Source organism: Cynocephalus volans, chromosome 7, assembly GCF_027409185.1.
Source record: "Cynocephalus volans isolate mCynVol1 chromosome 7, mCynVol1.pri, whole genome shotgun sequence".
Classification (NCBI taxonomy): domain Eukaryota; kingdom Metazoa; phylum Chordata; class Mammalia; order Dermoptera; family Cynocephalidae; genus Cynocephalus; species Cynocephalus volans.
Window position 1 is genome coordinate 885,412 of NC_084466.1, and position 18,747 is coordinate 904,158.

Genomic DNA, 18,747 nt, shown 5'->3' on the forward strand with positions numbered 1-18,747 from the left:
AAGAGGTTAAGGCCATATAGGTAAGGACAGAAGGTTCATGAGGCCAGGTGTGAACTGCTTGGAGGTGAAAGTTTCATGTATAAGGTCAGGACGTTAAGGCTGGGTGGGTAAGGCAGGAAGGAGCTCAGGTGGATGTGGCCTGCAGCTGTGACAGCATGTCATCCACGCTCAGCTCCCTCCACTTCAGCTCTAGGCACAGCGTGGGTGTCATCACCGCCATGGTGACGGACTGGCAGTCCCACCAGAGGCTGCCACCTTCTCCCTGCTTACCTGCTCGGCCTCAAGGCCACGCCAGCCCCAGCACCTACAGGCCACAGACACCCTGAGCTTTTCCCCAGGGCAACCCCCGTACTGAAACTCCATGGCAGAGTCACGCTCTGGAGTTACTGTGCAGCCGCCTTCCTCATTCTCCTTGCCCACCTCGACCAAGGAGAAAGAGGCGCTGCAGGAAGTGCAGGGTCAGGGATGGGACATGGGAGGCAGCCTTGGCTGCATGGGAAGAAGCGGCTTTCCCTGGGGGCTGCATCCACGCTGCCCTTCCCACAGCGGCAGCGTTCAGCAGACACCACAGAAGCAGCACCTGCTGCTGCCCATGCAAGAGTCCTCCTGCTCAACAGGGGGACAGGCCTGGAGGCCATGACCCAAGAGCCCAGAGCAGGGACCACAGCAATATCGAGCTCACGGCACTGGATGAAGAGCACAGGTCACCTTCTGCCCGCCCGGGAAAGCCTCTGGCAACAGTGCAGGGGCTGCGTCCTTTACTGCCCCCCTGTGCCCAGGCTGGCACCGTCCAGCCACCACCTCCTCCCACCCCCAACACCCACACCGTCCGGCCGCCTTCTCTCTGATGCCCATGCCCACACTGTCCAGCTGTGGGGACAGGTTGCCTCGGATCTTCTGAGCTCTGGTCCCATTGTCTCTATGGGACAATACATCCCCCAGTCACTGTAGGAGGGAGACTCACACCTGGCTCAGGGCCTGTCCTCCCAGCCACCCCAGCAGGCCCTGGGGTAGCCCCTCCTCCAGGAAGTACTTCTTCTCTAACCACAGCCCACACTTCTTGCCCCGGGCCAGGAGGGGACCGACACAGACCTTCCTGGGAGTCTGCGTCTGGATGAGAGGCCACCTTTCCCACAGTCTCAATATTGTGACGTGAAGCTCAGAGGCACGTGCACCAGCACCTCCAGCCAGCCAGGTGGGACCAGAGATGGGAGTGGCGCCCACCCACAGACAAGTATGGACACCGATGACCCAGCTAATATCTGCAAACAAGCATCCTTTTGTTCCAGGAAAATCCTCAAAATAAATTCCTCTTGCTTATACTCTAAAATCATGCTTCTGTCTTTTGCACTACAAACAGAAGTTACATCAGGAGAGCTGGCGGACACCTGAAGCCTGCAGCGGGGTCTGCTGGACACCTGGAAGCAGCTGTCCCCCTAGGGGCTCCCCCACCCTTTGGCTCGCTGCAGTAAAACTACTCAGGGCATCCAGGGCAGGCTTCTCAGCAGCAGCACTGTGGACCCTGGGCCATCCTTCACTGCAGGGTGTCCAGCAGCACCCCCAGTTGTGACAACCAAACTCATCTCCAGACACTGCAGAATTGCCCTGGATGGAGAACCACTGACACAAACCCACAATTTCTGGGGCTACAGTGCCCCTAAAACAGACCTTTGCTCCTGAGCTGTACAGTAAACAAACACACACCTGGTTACATTCTCAACCCAAATTTTCAACTAGGAACATGAGACCCAGAAGACAGGAAATCTGACCTAAAACGGAACCCAGCAGTGGGCTGTCGTGGCTGCCTATGAATGCCTATCTCGGGTACCAACTCACCCCACTGTGAGTTTTACAAGCACAGAAAATAACTGTTTCATAACACAACGTGTGTCACAATCACAAAGGAAATGCAAGCTCTCCTTTCCACAGAGGAAATCAGAAAACAAAAGTACCACCTACAACTATTTTGTTCACAGATAATCCAAAGAGCAGTAATACAAAATTTTCTACAAACCCACACCAGAGGACAGTGACCTTCTTACTGAGACACGACCTTGAGAGGAAAACTTCTGTTACACCTGAATCGACACACCCTTGACCACTGGGGGCGGATGAGGCAGCCAGCATCCAGGTGGGCTCTGCGAGGATCTGAATGCTACGCCCCCCCAAAATCCACAAGGTGAGGGTGTTGGGAGATGGGGCTTTCGGGAGGTGATGAGGTCATGAGGGTGGGGCCTCCTGAATGGGATCAGTGCCCTTACCAAAGAGACCCCAAGAGCTCCCTGGCCCCTTGCCCTGTGCAAGGACAGAGCAGGAAGGTGCCGTCTGTGAACCAGGAAGCCGCTCTCACCAGACACCAGGTCTGCCACGCCTTGACCTTGGCGTCCAGCCTCCAGTGAGAAAGGAATGTCTTGTGTGTACGCTGCTGGGTCTGTGGTGCTTTGTTACAGCAGCTGAGCAGACTAAGCCAGCTCCCACCTCCTGATACATCTGAGTTGTCCTCTCCTTGCTGAACTGACTTTGGCCACCCACTGGGTGTGGACATGACGTCATGGCTTCTGAGGCCAGGCCACTGCCTGCTCTCCTGGGTCACCGGGAGGAGCTGAGGCCTCCCCTGTCAAGTCCCCGGATGACTGCAGGTCTGGGTCACGTCTCAAAGGCAGCCACAGCAGGGACCCCAGGACAGAAGTTCCCACCAAGCCACTCCCAAGTTCCTCACCCACAGAAACTGTTCGGGATAATAAATGTTCATTGTCACTTCAAGCCACTAAGTTTTAGGGTGTTTTGTTTCACGGCAACAGGTAACTAAAACAGAAGTTAAAGAGTTTTCCCTAGAACATAAAAAAAGTGCTTCACCAACAGGGTGTTCACCAAATCTATTTTTGAAGGGATCACAACCCCACATAAACCAACTTAGTTCCTTATGGAAAGGTCACTGGCATTGTCACCTATAAGAACTGGACGCCACCCTCCATCCCCAAAACAGCAGCATCAGCCTTCCCCTAACTGCGCTTGCACTCCTAAAACTCGGCCCCTTCCTGGAAGGTGACCCCAAAAGACAACAGAACAGTTCAGCACAGGCCCTGCCAGCTGACAAAGGCTAGGCAGAGCCAAATACCACTACACGGAGCAGGAAGTCATCCTGGTCTTCCCTGAAAAAGAAAATCACCACGTTGCCTATTCAATCCCAATCTGTGGTCAACTCTGACACCCCGCTGGAGTTCCACACAGCCATGTGGGTTACAGCCAGCCACTCCCCAGTCCAAACCCAGTACCTGCCTGACACTGGCAACTCACTGCGCCCCACCTTGGGAAAGGACCTGCACTCCTGGCATCTGCTCCAGTCACTCTCAGGATGGGGCCCAAGCACAGCACCTGAAGAGTGGAGCAAGAACACCAGCCCCCACTGACAATGTGACGTGTGAGAGTCCGGGTCCGCCTGCGTCTGAGAGGGGTTCCTAGGACACACAGAAGCTCCAGGACTCAAACCAGGCAGGGACCGGCTGGATATAAGCTGCCACTGGTCAGCGGGAGCTGCTGATGCCACCCGGGACCTATCTGTTCACGCAGGTGCATACAGGCCTCTGGGAGTGGCCTCCCGCCTATGTTCTGCTTCTTTTGTGAGCCCCGTTGGATCCGAGCCCGTCTGCGACCTCCCCGTGTCCTGCCCCTTGTGAGTCTGGGTCCCCGCTTACACTTCAGACACTAACACTCCAAGGACATGCAACAAATTACATCATTGAACACAATCATCAATACAAGAATATGATAGCCTCTTTGTGACTTTTAATATGAAGCCATTTACACTGTTTAATACTTAGTAAATACCACAAAACCTCAATCACACAACCCCAGATACTGACTTGAAAAAAATCATCAGTTACATCGCTGGAAACAGGCAATCACGAGTTGTTCTTCCTCATGTTTCACAGCTCAAGGCTGCATCAAAACACTATTTTATTGTTTAAAACATGTTACTGAAATTGCTATTAATTTTAAGATAAGTTCCCTGGACTTATTTTCCTATACAGTCTTTATACTCAAGAGGCAAACCCACCTCCCAGCAAGGAAACATCAAGCTGCTGAATACATCAACACATAAACTAAGAGCAAACACATTCCTTAGCTACAACTAACCTCAGTTATTCTTAGAAAAACAATATTCAACCATTTGGGTTTCCAGATAATGGAAATGAGTTTGAATTAGATAAAACTGTACTATTAGTAGCAGCAGTAACAGAAAACACATTCCCAAACACACCAAGCTGCTAGAAAAAGCCGAACCAATTAAACCAAAAACTGTGACACTGAACATGGTCATTTTACACCACTCAGCGAAGCTTCCTGGTGCTCCCTGAGTGCCAGGCTGTACAATGTGACCAATTTAATTTCCTAAGAGGGTTAATTTCCTAATATTCCCACCGTTTTTGAAAACCCACAAGGGACCACAACTCTCATAACCCTGCAGTATGGTCATCGCCTCAGATCACGTGCAAAGTCCTCAGCAAGACAGAGACACAAGGAGCCCCCCACCAGCCCCCAATGCCCCCAGCCCCATGGGGAGACGAAAGGTTTGGGAACAGGGTATTAGTCTGTTTCTGTTGCTTATAACAAAATACCTGGAAATGGGTGATTTGTAAGAAGACGAAATTTATAGCTCACAGTTTGAGAGACTAGGAAGTCCAAAGTCCAGGGAACACAGCTGGTGAGGGTCTTTTTTGGTGCTCTCAGTGACGCAGGGTGTCACATTGCTAAAATGGCAGAGCAGAGAAAGAGACCCTCATGTGCTCTTCTCTTAAAGCCCCCAGAAGCATGTCCATGACCACCATTATTAACCCATTCACTACTGCATGGTCCTACAATCCAATCACCTCTTCAAGGCCCCATCTTTCAATGACCATAATAGGATTTCCTACCCTTTTAACACTGTCACAGTGGTGACCAAGCTTCCAACACATTAAACTTTGGGAGGACACAATTCAATCCACAGAAGACAGTCCAGGGAGCTCACGGGTCCAATGATGAAGGAAGGGGTCAGCACATTTAGAGGAGTGGCTGGACTGGGCCCAAACCCACCAGTGCCCAGTGTAGCTGTGTGCCCAATCCCCGCCTCGCCAGACACTCTCCGTTGACTCTCTAGTTCACTGGTCACTTTTTTGCCCATCGTTCCCTACTGGAGCACAGACCCATGAGGGCAAGGATTTAGCCTGGTAAGAAAACTGCTATAGCAGTGGCCTGCAGTCTGGACTGAACAAGGTCCCAAGCCGGGGGGCGAAGGGATGACAGGGAATGCAAACTCCTTCTTCCAGAGCCACCGGTGAATGAGGCCTGAGGGCCACCGGTCTCTGCCACAGAACCACCCAACTCTTTCACAAGGACGAGACTGAACAGGCCTGCGACAGAGAGACATCCTGAAGGCCAGGACATCCAAGAAAGGTGGTCAACATCCTCAGTCATCAGGAAACCCATGTGAGATCACAGTGCCAACAAGCACACACCAGCAAATGGCCAGAAGCCGCCAGAACATGAAGACACCCTGTGCTGTGCCCTAGGGCTGGCCCCGAGTAAGCACTCCACATGCACACAGAAGTTCACCAAAGACTTGTGTAAGACGTTCAAAGCTGTTTACAGTCGTAATTGCCAAAAACAGGAAATGAAAGGCCACCAATAGCAGAACAGATAAGCGGTGCTATGTCCAGGGAACCCGCAGCACCAGAGCGAAGGCACTGCCAGGAGGCAGAGGAGGTCATTGTCCGGCCTGCGCTGTCCCCTGGGTCGTAGCGACACAAGAACGGGCGGCTTGAAAGTCTGCCAAGCTGTACAGTCCACATCTGTGCACTGTATGACACGCATGTCATTACTCACTGGAGTTTCTTTTTTAAGTCATAAGAATGCTAGAAAAAATAGACAAATATCTTTATAAGCAATAATAACCAGTTAGAAAATACAATGCGGCAAAGAAAAACTCATCCATAACAGCCATTTCTAAAAACAGTCATACGTCATGTACTAACAGGGATATGTTCTGAAGACCGCGTTGTTAGATGACTCTGTCCTGTGTGAACGGCAGAGTGTGCTCGCACATACACAGAGGCCACACACCTAGCCTGTATGGTACAGCCGACGTCCTCGACCAGAACACTGTCATGTGGAGCGCAACTGTATACCACACCAAAATAAGCCTATACATGAGGTCTGTATTTACAGAACTATAAGAAAGAAACAAAGCTGTTGATAAACATAAGACAAGATGTTCCATACTGAAAAAAATGCACAGAAAATCTTGCAGCCACCGTGCAGCTTAGCCGCAAGGGCTGACGCACCCTGGACACCCACTCTTGTCCATGGGTCTCAGGCCTTGGCCAACGGCCCCAGCAGCCCTGTCCTGAGCAGCCAAGCTGGCCAGCGTAGTTATCAAACATGTGCTTAGATAAAGGCAAACTGCTGTAAGCAACCTGAGGTCCGCATCTTCATCTGTTGGGGCTGCTATGACATGACACCACAGCCTGGGCACCTGTAAACCACAGATTGTTGCTCACAGTTCTGAGGGTGCAAGTCCAAGATCAGGCCTGCTTCCAGGCTGCAGAGGCAGCCTTCTCGTGGGTCCTCATGGGTGGGAGCAGGCCCAGGATGACAATCCCATCACAGCCTCCACCATCATGACCTCCTCCAACCCCACTCACCACCCCCAAAAGCCCCACATGCTACACCATCACATTAGAGGGCAGGATTTCAACAGAGGAACAACACACGTTCAGTCCAGAGCAGCCCCTGACAGGACAGAATAAATGAGGGTACCTCACACAAAATACCACATGGCCACAGAGAAAGGTCCTAGACCCTGGTGCAAACACACTTTCCAAACTTTGAGACAACTAGGAAATCTGAGCACTGCTTATGTGACAAAGATGTGAGTTATTGTTCATCATCCTGTCTTTAAAGAGCCACCTGTGAGAGATACCCATTAGAACATGCAATGACTATCAGATGAAATGATTGCCCAAGCCATGCAGGGACAGTGACCAAAGACGGTGACAGGGTGAGGGGTAACCAGTACAATTTCTCCACTTTTGTGTATGCCTGAATTGTTCCAAAGTTTCTAAAATTATGTTTACATTTACTGATATGAAAAAGCCTGGGACAAGTTGGTGAGCAGAACAGCAGAGAACAGAACATGAGAGTTCACTGTGTAGACCTGTCAGTGCACGAGCATCTCTAAACGCACACACTGGGGACATCCCTGAGTGCACACCTGCACACACACACACGCTTTTTTTTTTTTGGCAGCTGGCCAGTACAGGGATCCGAACCCCTGACCCTGATGTTAACAGCACCACACTCTAACCAGCTGAGCTGACCAGCCAGCCTATCACCAAAACATGAACAGTAGTGCCACCTCGGACTATGATTTCAGATGACTGTTTACCTTCTTTCGATACCTTTTTGCAGCCTGTGAATTTTTAAATAAGTCCTCTACTTCCATAATTGGATAAAACCATCTGATTTTCTAAACAAAGGATACAAAGTCCTACGCCTAACAAGACCCAAAGATGAGGAAGAGGAGACACGGACGGAGCTGAAGCCATGGCCCAAGGTCAATGCAGCAGAGAAGTCCCTGGAGCCACTCCCCTAGAGACTCAAATGACAGAGGGACAAAACAGGAGCCTCCCCAGGGAAGGACAGAGCTCGCTAAAGAAGGGAAAGCTGAAGAGGCAGGCGGTGAGCTCGCAGGCAGTGCATATCTGTCAGAGCCGCCACCAGGAGGAGCCCCGCATGGGCTCTGACATCCGAGTGAGACAAGCAGCTCAGCCCCAGGCCCCAGGGCGGTCCGGGGCCCACAGCAGCCAACAGCGAAAAGCTGGCAGGGCCACGCACACCACAAACAGGCACGGTGCCGACCTCCGTTCTCCAGGAACAGCAGAAATGCAGTCAGAACGGCGCGGGGCTACCCTCCAGCCTGTCTCCCTCCCGCTGGGAGCCTGCACAGCTTCACAGGGAAGCAGGAGAGACAGCGCCAGTCGGCCCCGAGCCGCTCACGCCCTGCCTGGCCCCTGCAGGTGCACTTCTAGCAACTTCTCCCCAGGACAGACAGCACCAGCCCCAAGTCACGTGCCACTGCCCAGCCCCTGCAGACAGCATGCTGCCAGCACCATGTCCTCCCCCTGGGAGATGAGGCAGGGCATCTCTCCTGTGGGATTCGGCCATTCTCCCCGCCTAGTGACAGCCCCTGAGAGTGGCCATCCAGCCAACAGCATCTGCTCCACGTAATCAGACAGGCTTTCCCTCAGTAGTCACTTTAACTCCTGCCTTTCTGCCATAAAAACAGCAAACGATGCTTTATTCTACAAAAGGCACAAAAGAGAAACTGCCCGAAAAAAACCATAAAACAGTTGCCTAATAATTTTTAAGTATTTTCTCATGTCCCACTTTGTGGTGTTTCAGGGCAGATTTGCACTGGGGGCCACAGCCCCTCAAGCGGAGGCCCGCATATCAGGGGCTCTGCCCCACCTGTCCCCGTTCCAGAAGGGCTGACAGAGCAGGGAAGGTCCCTGCCCAGGGCGGTTCCCAGTGCCCACCGTCCACTGCAGTTTTCTAAACCGCACCCAGGGCGAGCCGGTGCAGGAGCAGGGGATGCAGGCTGCGGCCCTCCCTGCACCTCGCTGCAGCCTGCACCACTTCACGACTGAGCTCTGAGACCTCAAAACAGACACCCAACACACGGAGGTCCCCCAGAGTTCTGACCAGACCAGCCTCCCATGGCCAAACAGAGGCCAGGCCAGGGACATGTCCTCAACGCCTTCACAGCCCACACTTCACTCCTGAGTCCTCGGTGTTCGACCAGTGGCAGGGCCAAGCACCGGAGGCTCTTCCTCCTTTATCCTGCACTGCCCTGTGAGGACCACGCGCTTTTACCCTCATTTTATAGACGAGTAAACTGAGGCTCAGGGGAAGTACCTGCCTGAGGTTACAGCACTCGTAAGTGGCTGAGCTGACAGACCTGGCCACTCAGGTCCACTCGGAATCCTCTACACAGCACAACCACCTCCACAACACGCTATGTGTGACCTCACGTGAAAATGGTTCCCCCCAGAAAAACACTCGCACAGCCTCGAAGGTGCGAGGAGGAGTCAGGCCTGGGGGCTTGGAGGCAAGCCGTCCCCTCAGCCCTCGCCTGAAGCACCACCCACCCTCGCCTAAGAGGCAGAGACGGTCTCTGTGTGCCTAGTCTACCGTTTTATTAGCTAACTTCAAAAATAACAATACTCTAATCTAACTCCTTTTCTGGAAAGATTATTACGGGATACTCTTTTAGAGATAATTCATCTTTCCATTTTAACAAACCCACAACATCCAAGGATGGGCCCTGTGAAAGGGATTGAGCAGCAGATGGCCCTCTTGCAGCGCTGTGGTCCAGGGTCCTGGCGAGGGGTGTCCAGTGGCCCAGGACATGGATGGGCAGCAGAGCTAGAGCATGCAGTTGGCATGAACTCCAGCACGGGACCCGGTGAGACTGCAGCAATGTGCCACACGGTGAGCTGGGAGCAGGCCAATCTCCTCCCCAATGGGCCCGAGGGAAGGAGCGCTCAAAAGACACGACCACAGTGGAGCTCCCAGGACCAGGGTCCATGCCTAACAAAGAGGTCACGCAGACAACGGCCTCGGACGGGAAGCGTGGAGCTGCAGCCCACATGTCAACACTCATGACAGGTTATGAAGGCAGACCAGCGCCACTTGGCACGTCCCGATTCCTGTCCACCCCCAACGTAAGACTCGGTCCTGCAGCTCCAAGGGGAGCCGCTCTTCCGCTTGTTAAAGGAGAGGTTAAATCTACGTGAAGAAGTCGTCCCCGATGGACTCCGCTGCCGGCCTGGAAGGGCTCTGCTGACACTGAAGTCTACAGACTAGATTTCAAAGCTCCCTAGAGCTGCAGAATCCCATGAGACTGTTTAATTTTGCGACTTCCTTCCTACTCAAGCTGCGTGTGAGTTGGGGGAGAGTATACAACCAGAGTATCACAAAACGCGATTGAAACTACCCCTGGAAATCTACAGCCACCTCAGCTCTTAGGCCACTTATCTGGACAATGATAAGTTAAACATTTGTCTTTATGCTGCATGTTGTTTCAAACAAGGTGTCTAAATTAAAAAGTGACAGATTTTCAAAAGAAGCTCCAAAGAAATAATAAAGAACTGGATTAATAAATATCCGAATTAATGCAAAAGTACACCGGACCAAGGACAGGTCTGACTTGATAGCTGATCCCCAACTCAGCCACGAAGACAAATTCAGAGGCAGAACACGCACCAGGCACACCTCCCTCATCATCCTGCTCTGCAACATGTGATTTATTTAGGTTCTATCAGAGGTGCATAAGATAGTTTAATTCAAGGCCTCATTTTTCTGTAAGGCAAAAGAAACAGTAGAGTCTAAAAATAGGATCCATAAAAAATACTCCAAGTCATTGATACTTTTAAGCAAAAGAAGTAAACTATTACACAACACTGAAAAGATCTGTAATCATCTGCCTGAGAAGTTTCAAGAATATACAAACAACTATTTTGAGCTTGGTCCTCAAAGAGTCTTGACAATCACACTAAATAAAGGTGAACAAATGTATACTAATTAACCAAATGAAGGAGAAAGCATTTAAACCATCTAAAAACGATCTGTATTTAATGTTGAAGTTCAAGGTGTATCCTCCTGGGGCTTACATCAGAATGAGTTTGTGTTTCCGACTCTTCTGACTTAACAGAAGCACACATGAGCTGATGTCTGCTGTGACCGCCCTTGACTCACAGAGTGCGAACAGATAAAACACCCAAAAAGAAGATGAGCACAGGATAGATCTAGCCATTTACAAAAAAATACAGTGTTTTAAAAGGAAAATATTCACTTCTAAATAAAAAGATGCAAACTATAACAAGAGGGAGTTTAAAATTTCACCTGCCAAACTGAGCAAGTGCTGTGGGTTTTTGAACTGTCATCCTCAACCTCACTGTTGAAAAGGAAACATAAAAATGGGCACTCTACTACAACCAGCACAAGGTCAGGATAATCTGGTACTAACTTTTTGAAAAGTGATCTGACATGTCTCAAAGACATGGTGCACATACGTGCATGTGTATATACACAACTACACCTCAGGGATTCATCTTAAGGGTCATCATGGATTTGTACAAATTTGAGAAGACTTAACTGGAAACCATTGGAATCCCCAACAGGAGGAATTGGGCAGCTATAGGCAGCTCATCCACACCATGAAAAGGACAGCTGCTCTCCCAACTCCACTGACTGACTTGCTAAGTTAACTAACATGCTCCACTGTCCTGTGACACATGGCAGCTGACAGGACTCTTCAACAATCTGCATATCTGTGCTCCAGAAAGTTCAACAGCACACTGACCAACACTCAGCCCCCCTCATTCTAAACACCTACTTATGCTGCTGGAAAAATTTGCAAATAGTTTAGGAGGCTGCATTCAGCATCTTCAAATGTCTTTAGTTCTGCATCCATTCTACAGAAGTCAAAACTGGATGTTGTGGGTATGACTTATGCAAGATACTCGAATGAGTGGATCCGCTCTCCAAGAACGGGCTTTTGGTCTATAGCCAAGAGACTGGAGAACTGATACACGTATGTTTGAATTTGAAATAACGTGTGTAGGTACAACATTTTATTATTTCCCATGTTAGCTCACTTTTTCAATAAGTGACCATCTACAATTCCCCAACACGTAAAACAGACACACAGTTGCTAAAATCAATGAAGAAGATGATGGCTGGTGTGGGGAACTACTGACAGTGCCCTCGAGTGAGCGCACTAGACATGGAAAGCATGGCACGCCTGCAACCTCGTGGAGCACGCCTGCAGCACACGACACAGATAACCTCGAGTGCGGTGCGAGCGCTGGCTGGCTCATCTCGGGTGTGACGGCCAACCTTGCTGTCCTTCTCTTGCTGTCCTACGATCTTCTAAATTCTCTACAACTAAGACTACTTCCACAACCAGAAGGAACACTACTCTTAGTAATGCAAGCTCTTCCTTGTGGAAGCTCTATTAAGTGGATAATCAAAAAGAGACGGGTACAGGCAAGCCTGCTGGAATAGCCAACAGCCCACGGAGGATCCTCAACATGATAAACTCTCACGATTTCCACTAAGAACAGACTGCAACCCGCAGAATAAACCTGCGAATGACTGGGTTTCCTCTGCAGGACGAAGTGCAAAGATGCACACAGCACACCTGTCACCTGGATGGGAGGGACACCCAGAGATGAAGGTGGAGAGGCAGGGCTGGGCTCAGTTTACCCTGCACATCTAGGCAGCTCGCTCCTTCCTGCCTGTCATCTCTCAGAGCTGCTCATGCTGGCCCTAGGCGACATGCTGTGACCTAGGAACCTGTATTCACAGACACCGCATTTCAGAACCACAGGCACATGCCGTGGTTTCATTCCATCAGACCAGGATTCCCTGTGAAGCTGGATCGTGTAGGAGCAGGATTCTGATGAACAGAGTCCTGTGTTCACAGAACAGACCTTGATAGCAGGAGGTAGAGACAACTCTTTGTTCCGGAGTCTCAAAATTACCCGAGGCACAGGTGAACAGAGCCCACAAACTGTGCCACAACTTAAAAGCCCTAGTCAGCATCCCCATGCGACCCTGAAGCAGGGTTGGACTCCGCAGGCATCTTGGCCAGCCAGCCAACATTCACCAGAGGCCGCTCTGCTGCGGGCCCTGTGCTGTGCACGCAGACACAGCACCCTCGTAGCCACAATCACTCGAGTTAGAAGGTGCCTGGGGGGAGGGGGGTCACCCACCAACCTCTCACTCAGCCACCGCCGACGGCGCCCTGCCCTGCATCTCCCTGCGTGCGACCTAGACCACCCCTGCCATCCTCCTCTGAGCAAAACTGACAAATCCAGTCCCTTTGACGAACAGCACAAAACCACACGGCAAGTCGAGCTGAGCGTCAACTCCAAACGTGAATTTCCTAACTGCTCTACCAGGAACAAGAACATAATTGCTTACATACTGAGGGAAGCGTCTTCCCGGGTCATGCTGCGAGGAAAAGCCTCCTGAGGAGCATCCCAGCCGCACACGGGACAGGCTGCGCGCCAACAGCCACCACGAAGCTGCCAACAGCCAGCTGCAGAGACCGTTTTCTCAAATACCAAAAGTAAAGAGCCAAAAAGGAGCTGATTATGTGGGAAAAAAATATATCCTTCTATCTTCTGAATTTTATGTCAGGTGTTCCTTTAAAGCAAAATGCTTTAGGCACAACACTTTCAGCCAAGCTGGAATTTTCTGATTCTTACTATCACCTCAGGGCTTCTCCAATTTCATCTCACTAGAAAAAGATTCATTCTGAAATATTCTAAAGGACTGCTGTAAAAACCAGCGCGCCATCGTAGGTCTCCGCAATATTTAGCCTGAGCGGGTGAGTTTGCTACTCTCTCCACCTCAAACACGAAGCCATTTCCTCACGAGGGCAGGTGAGAAAGGCCGCACTGACCACGCAGTTAGCTGCTGTCCCCAGAACCCATTTCTGCAAAGACCAAAGGAAACAGAAGGTTATTGCTACACCAGCTCCATTTCTTCAGCTGTGATTTCATCAGTAGGTCTGTAAAATGATATTCAGTGTGTGTATTTTTAGATAAGCTCATTAGTCTCCTACTGGTATTAAACTGGACCTCGTTACAGCATTGCTCCAAACCTCAGACACTGGACGCACTTCTCTTTGGTCTCCAGATCCTGACAGTACAATCTAGGGATTTTTCCATAAACTCCCAGTACACAACTGGCATCGCAGAACAGCTTTCAAAACCGAGGGACATTAGTGCTGAGCGGTAACTCACAGGCCTCAAAGTGACAAAGCACGTGTTCCCCACACAGGTGTGGTGTACCCTTCTCCCCACAAACGGCAGGACCAGGAACAGCCCCCACCATGGCCAACATTTCTTGCAAAAGGATCCCTGTAACATTTTATGAACCATCGACCTCCCTTTCCACTCACAAACCTTCATGACCCGGACAAGCATGAGAACAGGGTCTTCCTAGGGAGTAGGAGGAGAGACGCTGTGCTCAACCGCACCCGGGACAGTGAGGACCTCTGTGCTTGAGAAAGCACTCAAACCCTTCTGGGCCACACTCCCTCACCAAGGACCCTTCCAGCTCCACAACTACGGCCACTGCTGCAGGAGAGACACGCACCCCTGACCTGTTAGACTTCCTCTACAGGAACTGCTAAAAAACGTTCCACAACGTGTGACTAAGGACAGTCGCTACTGTGGGCTGACTGAACTTTGTCCCCCAAAGTCCAGCTATTAGAAGCTTAATCCCGACCGTGACAGTGTTAAGATGGTGGGAAATTCTATTATAGCCATTGAAAGGTGGGGCCTTGAAGAGGTGACTGGACCGTGAGGACTGTGCCCTAGTGAATGGATGAATCCACTGATGGTTAATGGTGGTCATGGGCGTGGTTGAGGGCTTCAGAGGAGGACTGAAGATGTCAGCCTCTCTGCTGCACCATTCTTGCCAGGTGACTCCACGCACTGCTGCAGTCACCTCACCAGATGTGTTCCCTGGACTGTGAACTTTCCCAGCCTCCAAACTGTAATCGATAACTATTGTTTCTTTATTAATTACCCAGTTTCAGGTATCTGTTATGAACAACAGCAACAGCCTAACGCAGTCACTGAGCCCAGCAGCATCAGCACTGGGAACCCCACAGGACCCTGGGTCTAAGCCACACTGTGTCCGAGAACAAGATTGAAGGACAACGATGGGAGACCCCTAGGAAGTTCCAACGACTGTTCGGAGACTCTACCCAGCTATACAGACCCCTCCCCTCAGTGTGCGCAAATGTACACAGGGGCTGCATCCCGAGCTGTCACAGACTGGGGGGCACTGCTGTCACTGTGTCAGGTAGGCCATATATCAAGACGGACAGTCCTCACCACAAGGACACTTGTGCCCCAAATGCCAGTAAAAGCTGATAATTCTCCTACGCTAGAGTTCTGGAAGTAACCCAAACACTGCTGCTCAAGGTCATTAAGTGGTCCCTGCAGCCTCTGCTGCATGGGCTGTGCTAGCCCACCCTTGCTCTCCGCTTCTCCTCCCACACATGGAGTATGAAGAAAAACACCCCATTTGGATATTTTACCTGGAGGATTTACCAATTAAATTCAAAAACATTTTAAAGGCAAAACCAAGACTCTGATCGCAGGTCAAGGACTGCACACTTCTCGTCTCTGCGTCCCTGGCCAGCCCTGCCCAAGGCTGCACTGCGAGCGAGCCATCAGTTGCCTCAGTTTCCTCTGCGCCCATCTTCCCACTCAGTGTGACGACGACAGGCAGGAAGGACAAAGACTCGCTCACTCCACAAGCAGCCACTCCTGGTACCCTGCTAGAGTTTTCAGTGCACTCAGTAACAACTACGGCTGAAGAGAAAGAAGAATTTTTAAGTCAAATGTTAGCTATTAATCACTAAGGAAATATTGTTACTTTCATAAATGGCTGGAAAACATATTTGTTTTTTATACAAAGGAATTACAGTGCTATATCCACACATCTTTTTTTAAAAAGTACACAAATATTTGTTTTAGAAACAGAAAAACAAATATAAGCTTTATAGTCAAAACCAGAGCCCACACAAATTCCAGCTGACACCCACCCCAGGCCTCTCCAAATCATACACCCAACCCCCATGCTCCTCCTCAACCTTCGGAATTCAAACCGCCCTTCTCTGGGCCACCCCCAATGCGTCTGCTCAGCGGCGCGGGCAGAAACTTCCCCAGCACAGGTCAGACCACAGCTGCAGTGAGCACCAGCCCGCCTGGAACACAGGCACCCAGGAAAAGTTAAATCAATGCATGTGGGAACAGAACAGAGTGCCCTGATTGTTACTTCAGCTGTTCCTGCCTTGCCGCCACCAGCTTTCTAAACTCAGGCGCGTCTACAATAGGATGGGTGCAAAGTTCCAAGTCCTCCACAGAGGGCCCCTTAGCAAGAAGACGCCGATCAGGAAGCTGGCCTACAAGAGCCCTCTGCTCCAGACCCCTCACACTGCACAGTGAGGTTCAGCCTCTCCCAGTGGGCTTTCACAGGACACGGAAGGTTTCAACTGAAGCACTACTGCTTTAAAAACTTCACTGCGCTCTATTTTCTCCTCCAGCACTGCTGCCGGTCATCTTTCCAAAACTCAAATGTCACACCCCTACTTAAAAAAAATGAGTTAGCCAGAGAAAAGGTCAGATTGCTTGACGTGGCGACCATCTCCACGTCCACCCTGACCCAGCTGCCAACTTCTCCCAGCCTCCAGGACAGGGGAGCTGCTTGCCTCTGCGTCTCCTGGGTCTGAAGCACCGCCCTGCTCCTCACAGCGTCAGCCCCGAACCCCATCGCAACCCTGCTGTACTGCCACGGGTGATCCAAATACCAGCTCCCCACCACTGCACCAGCCGGCGTTTAGCAGGCACTGCATCTGGGAGGTGACCATGTTAGAGGGGTGTTCGCAGTCCTCCTCCTGCAACCAGATGTCAGAGTCCCGCTAACCCTCACGCCATGTGCGGCACAACGTGGAATCGAAGGGGCTTTGGAGAAGTCTGTAAGCGCGTTTAACAATGTGAACAGCAGCTCTGTTCCCTGAAACTGCACAAGACCAGAAAGGTGCTCTGACAGAGGCAACTGGGTTCCAGCATCACCGTTTTTAAGAGAATTTAGGGGATCTAGCTGCTTATGGAGCACATGCCACGTGCGCACACAAGAAAACAGGGCTGGCCATCGGCAAACATGATTAGAGATGGTGAAAGCAACATAACATCACGGACAGATTATGACTTCAACCTGAAAAAGCCACACAGGGTCCACCCTAAAGTGAGCACAAGCGACTGAAGAGAGGGCTGCCTTTGCCGCGCGTGGACACTGGAGGCCTTCTGGAAGGCTGTCAGAGGTCACTAAATCCTCGGAACTGACAGGAAGGGCTTGACACATGTTTACCAAATCTGCATTTCAGGCAGGTGCAGCAAGGGTGGCCTGTGTTTCCAACCGTTCTGCACAAAAGTAAGCAAATAAAAAGCCTCCTTTTGGTAATGTTTTCAGAACAATACATTCTAAGAAACACTAATGGGCACGGCTGGTGTTTAAATGAGTTTAACAAAAAGCCCCAACTGCACTAAAGAATCACATGGCCAATAACACAGACTATACAGGTTTTGGACCTAAAAGCCTATTCTGCACTCGAGTTTAAGAAAATATTATTCAGAATATGTTATGGTTTGACAAATAAGTAGCAAGCTAAGCTAACTACCATATTCCACCACGTTTTATTAATCATCAGATCTCACCCTTCTAAGAAAAAAGCAGCCAAAGCAGGTGCTTAGCCCTTGGTCCATCAAAGCTGAGTTAACTTCCCGCACGGAAGCCCAGAGGGGGACCCGCAGCACGGGGGCTGTTCTGGAAATTACGAATCCCGCACAGTCCGCAAAGACGCGCCCGGGAGGCGTCCCCGCAGCCGCATGTGGGGGTGCGGGCCGGGGAGGCGAGGCGCGCGCCCCCCAGGCCGCGGGCTCCTCCACCTGCTCGTGCACCTGCACCTGCACCTGAGCCCGTCCCGCTGCCCGCCGCGCCCGCGCCGGGACCAAGGCAGGAGGCGCCCCCCGCGGGCGCACTCACATCTTTTGCCATGTTACCAGGTCCGGGAGGTCGGTGCTGTCAACGTTCGCCCTCCAGAGAAGAAAGACGACTTTTCCTCTGAGAAGAAAGAAAAACACGGGAATGAGCGAGACCGAAAACAGAGGCCGAAGGGACGCCACACCTCAAGAAACGCCGCCTTCCCAAACGCACCCTCGGTCCTCACAGCGCGACGGCCCTTGGGGCAGCGCGCGGCCGGCGCCCGTCTCGGGGTCGGTGCCCAGGCCCCGGCCCCAGCCCCGCAACCGGCCGCGGCTCCGACCCCGGCGCCCGAGCCGCGCGGGTGGGGGAGGGGAGGCCAGGCCGCGCGCGGTGCTCGGGCGCGCTCCCGCCGCCCACCTGGCCGGGGTCCCGCGCTGTCCCCCGGGTCACCCCCGCGCCGCTAACAGGTGGGCTTCCGGGTCCCGCCGCCCGACCAGTCCTAGGCCTCGGGCCGGGTCCGCCAGGCTCCCGCGCTCCCGCCGCGGCGCGGAAGACCCCGGCCCCGCGAGGCCCAGCGCCGAGGGCGCAGCGCGAGCCGGGTCCCTGCGCACAGGGCCGGGCCGCGCGGCGCCCGCACGGGGGGCGCAGGACGAGGAGGCCGCCGCGCCCGGCCCGGGACCCCCGCCCTCCCGGGCCCCGACCCCCGACCCCGCCCGCACCTGGCTCGCCCGGGCCGGGCGCGGCGGGGCGGGGGCGGCGCGGTGCCGCGGTCCCGGCCTGCGGGGGTCCCTGCCCTGGCCAGCGGCGCCGGGACGCGGGGCTCACCCTGGGCCGAGCGTCGGGCCGGCGTGACGTGCGCGCGGCGCGGTGACGTGGGCGGCTGCCCGCTCTGCGCAGCGCGCCTGCGCGCCTTTTCGCGCCTTCGGTTCCCTCCTCTCCTCCTCCTCCTCCTCGTCCTCCTGTGCTGCTCCCGCCAGAGCCGCCCGCCCTAGGGGAGGGGGAGGGGCTGTGAGCGCGTGTCCGCGCGCGCACCCACGCGGAGGGGAGGGGCTGCTTGCGCGCGTGCGCGTGTGCGCGCGCGCACGGGAGACGGGGGCCTGCGGTACGCATGTCTGTGTGCGTGTGCGGGTGTGT

The 18,747-nt window shown here is 52.5% G+C and overlaps 1 protein-coding gene across 8 annotated transcripts in view; it reads right to left on the bottom strand.

Moving 5' to 3' along the window:
- TFDP1 (transcription factor Dp-1) overlaps nucleotides 1–18,542 on the bottom strand; it is a 62,256-nt gene extending 43,714 nt beyond the window's left edge. The window contains exons 1-3 of one of the 8 annotated variants that reach the window (XM_063102465.1): nucleotides 18,439–18,542; nucleotides 17,674–17,751; nucleotides 16,846–17,051 (exon numbers count right to left, since the gene is read on the bottom strand). In XM_063102465.1, coding sequence (XP_062958535.1) covers nucleotides 16,846–16,992 — 147 coding nt within the window. In that variant the 5' untranslated portion in view covers nucleotides 16,993–17,051; nucleotides 17,674–17,751; nucleotides 18,439–18,542. Of the gene's footprint in view, nucleotides 1–16,845; nucleotides 17,052–17,673; nucleotides 17,752–17,844; nucleotides 17,944–18,030; nucleotides 18,119–18,332 lie in introns of those variants that run through there. The other 7 variants (XM_063102464.1, XM_063102466.1, XM_063102467.1 and 4 more) reach the window with 7 other exon arrangements.
- Nucleotides 18,543–18,747: the final 205 nt, after the last annotated feature.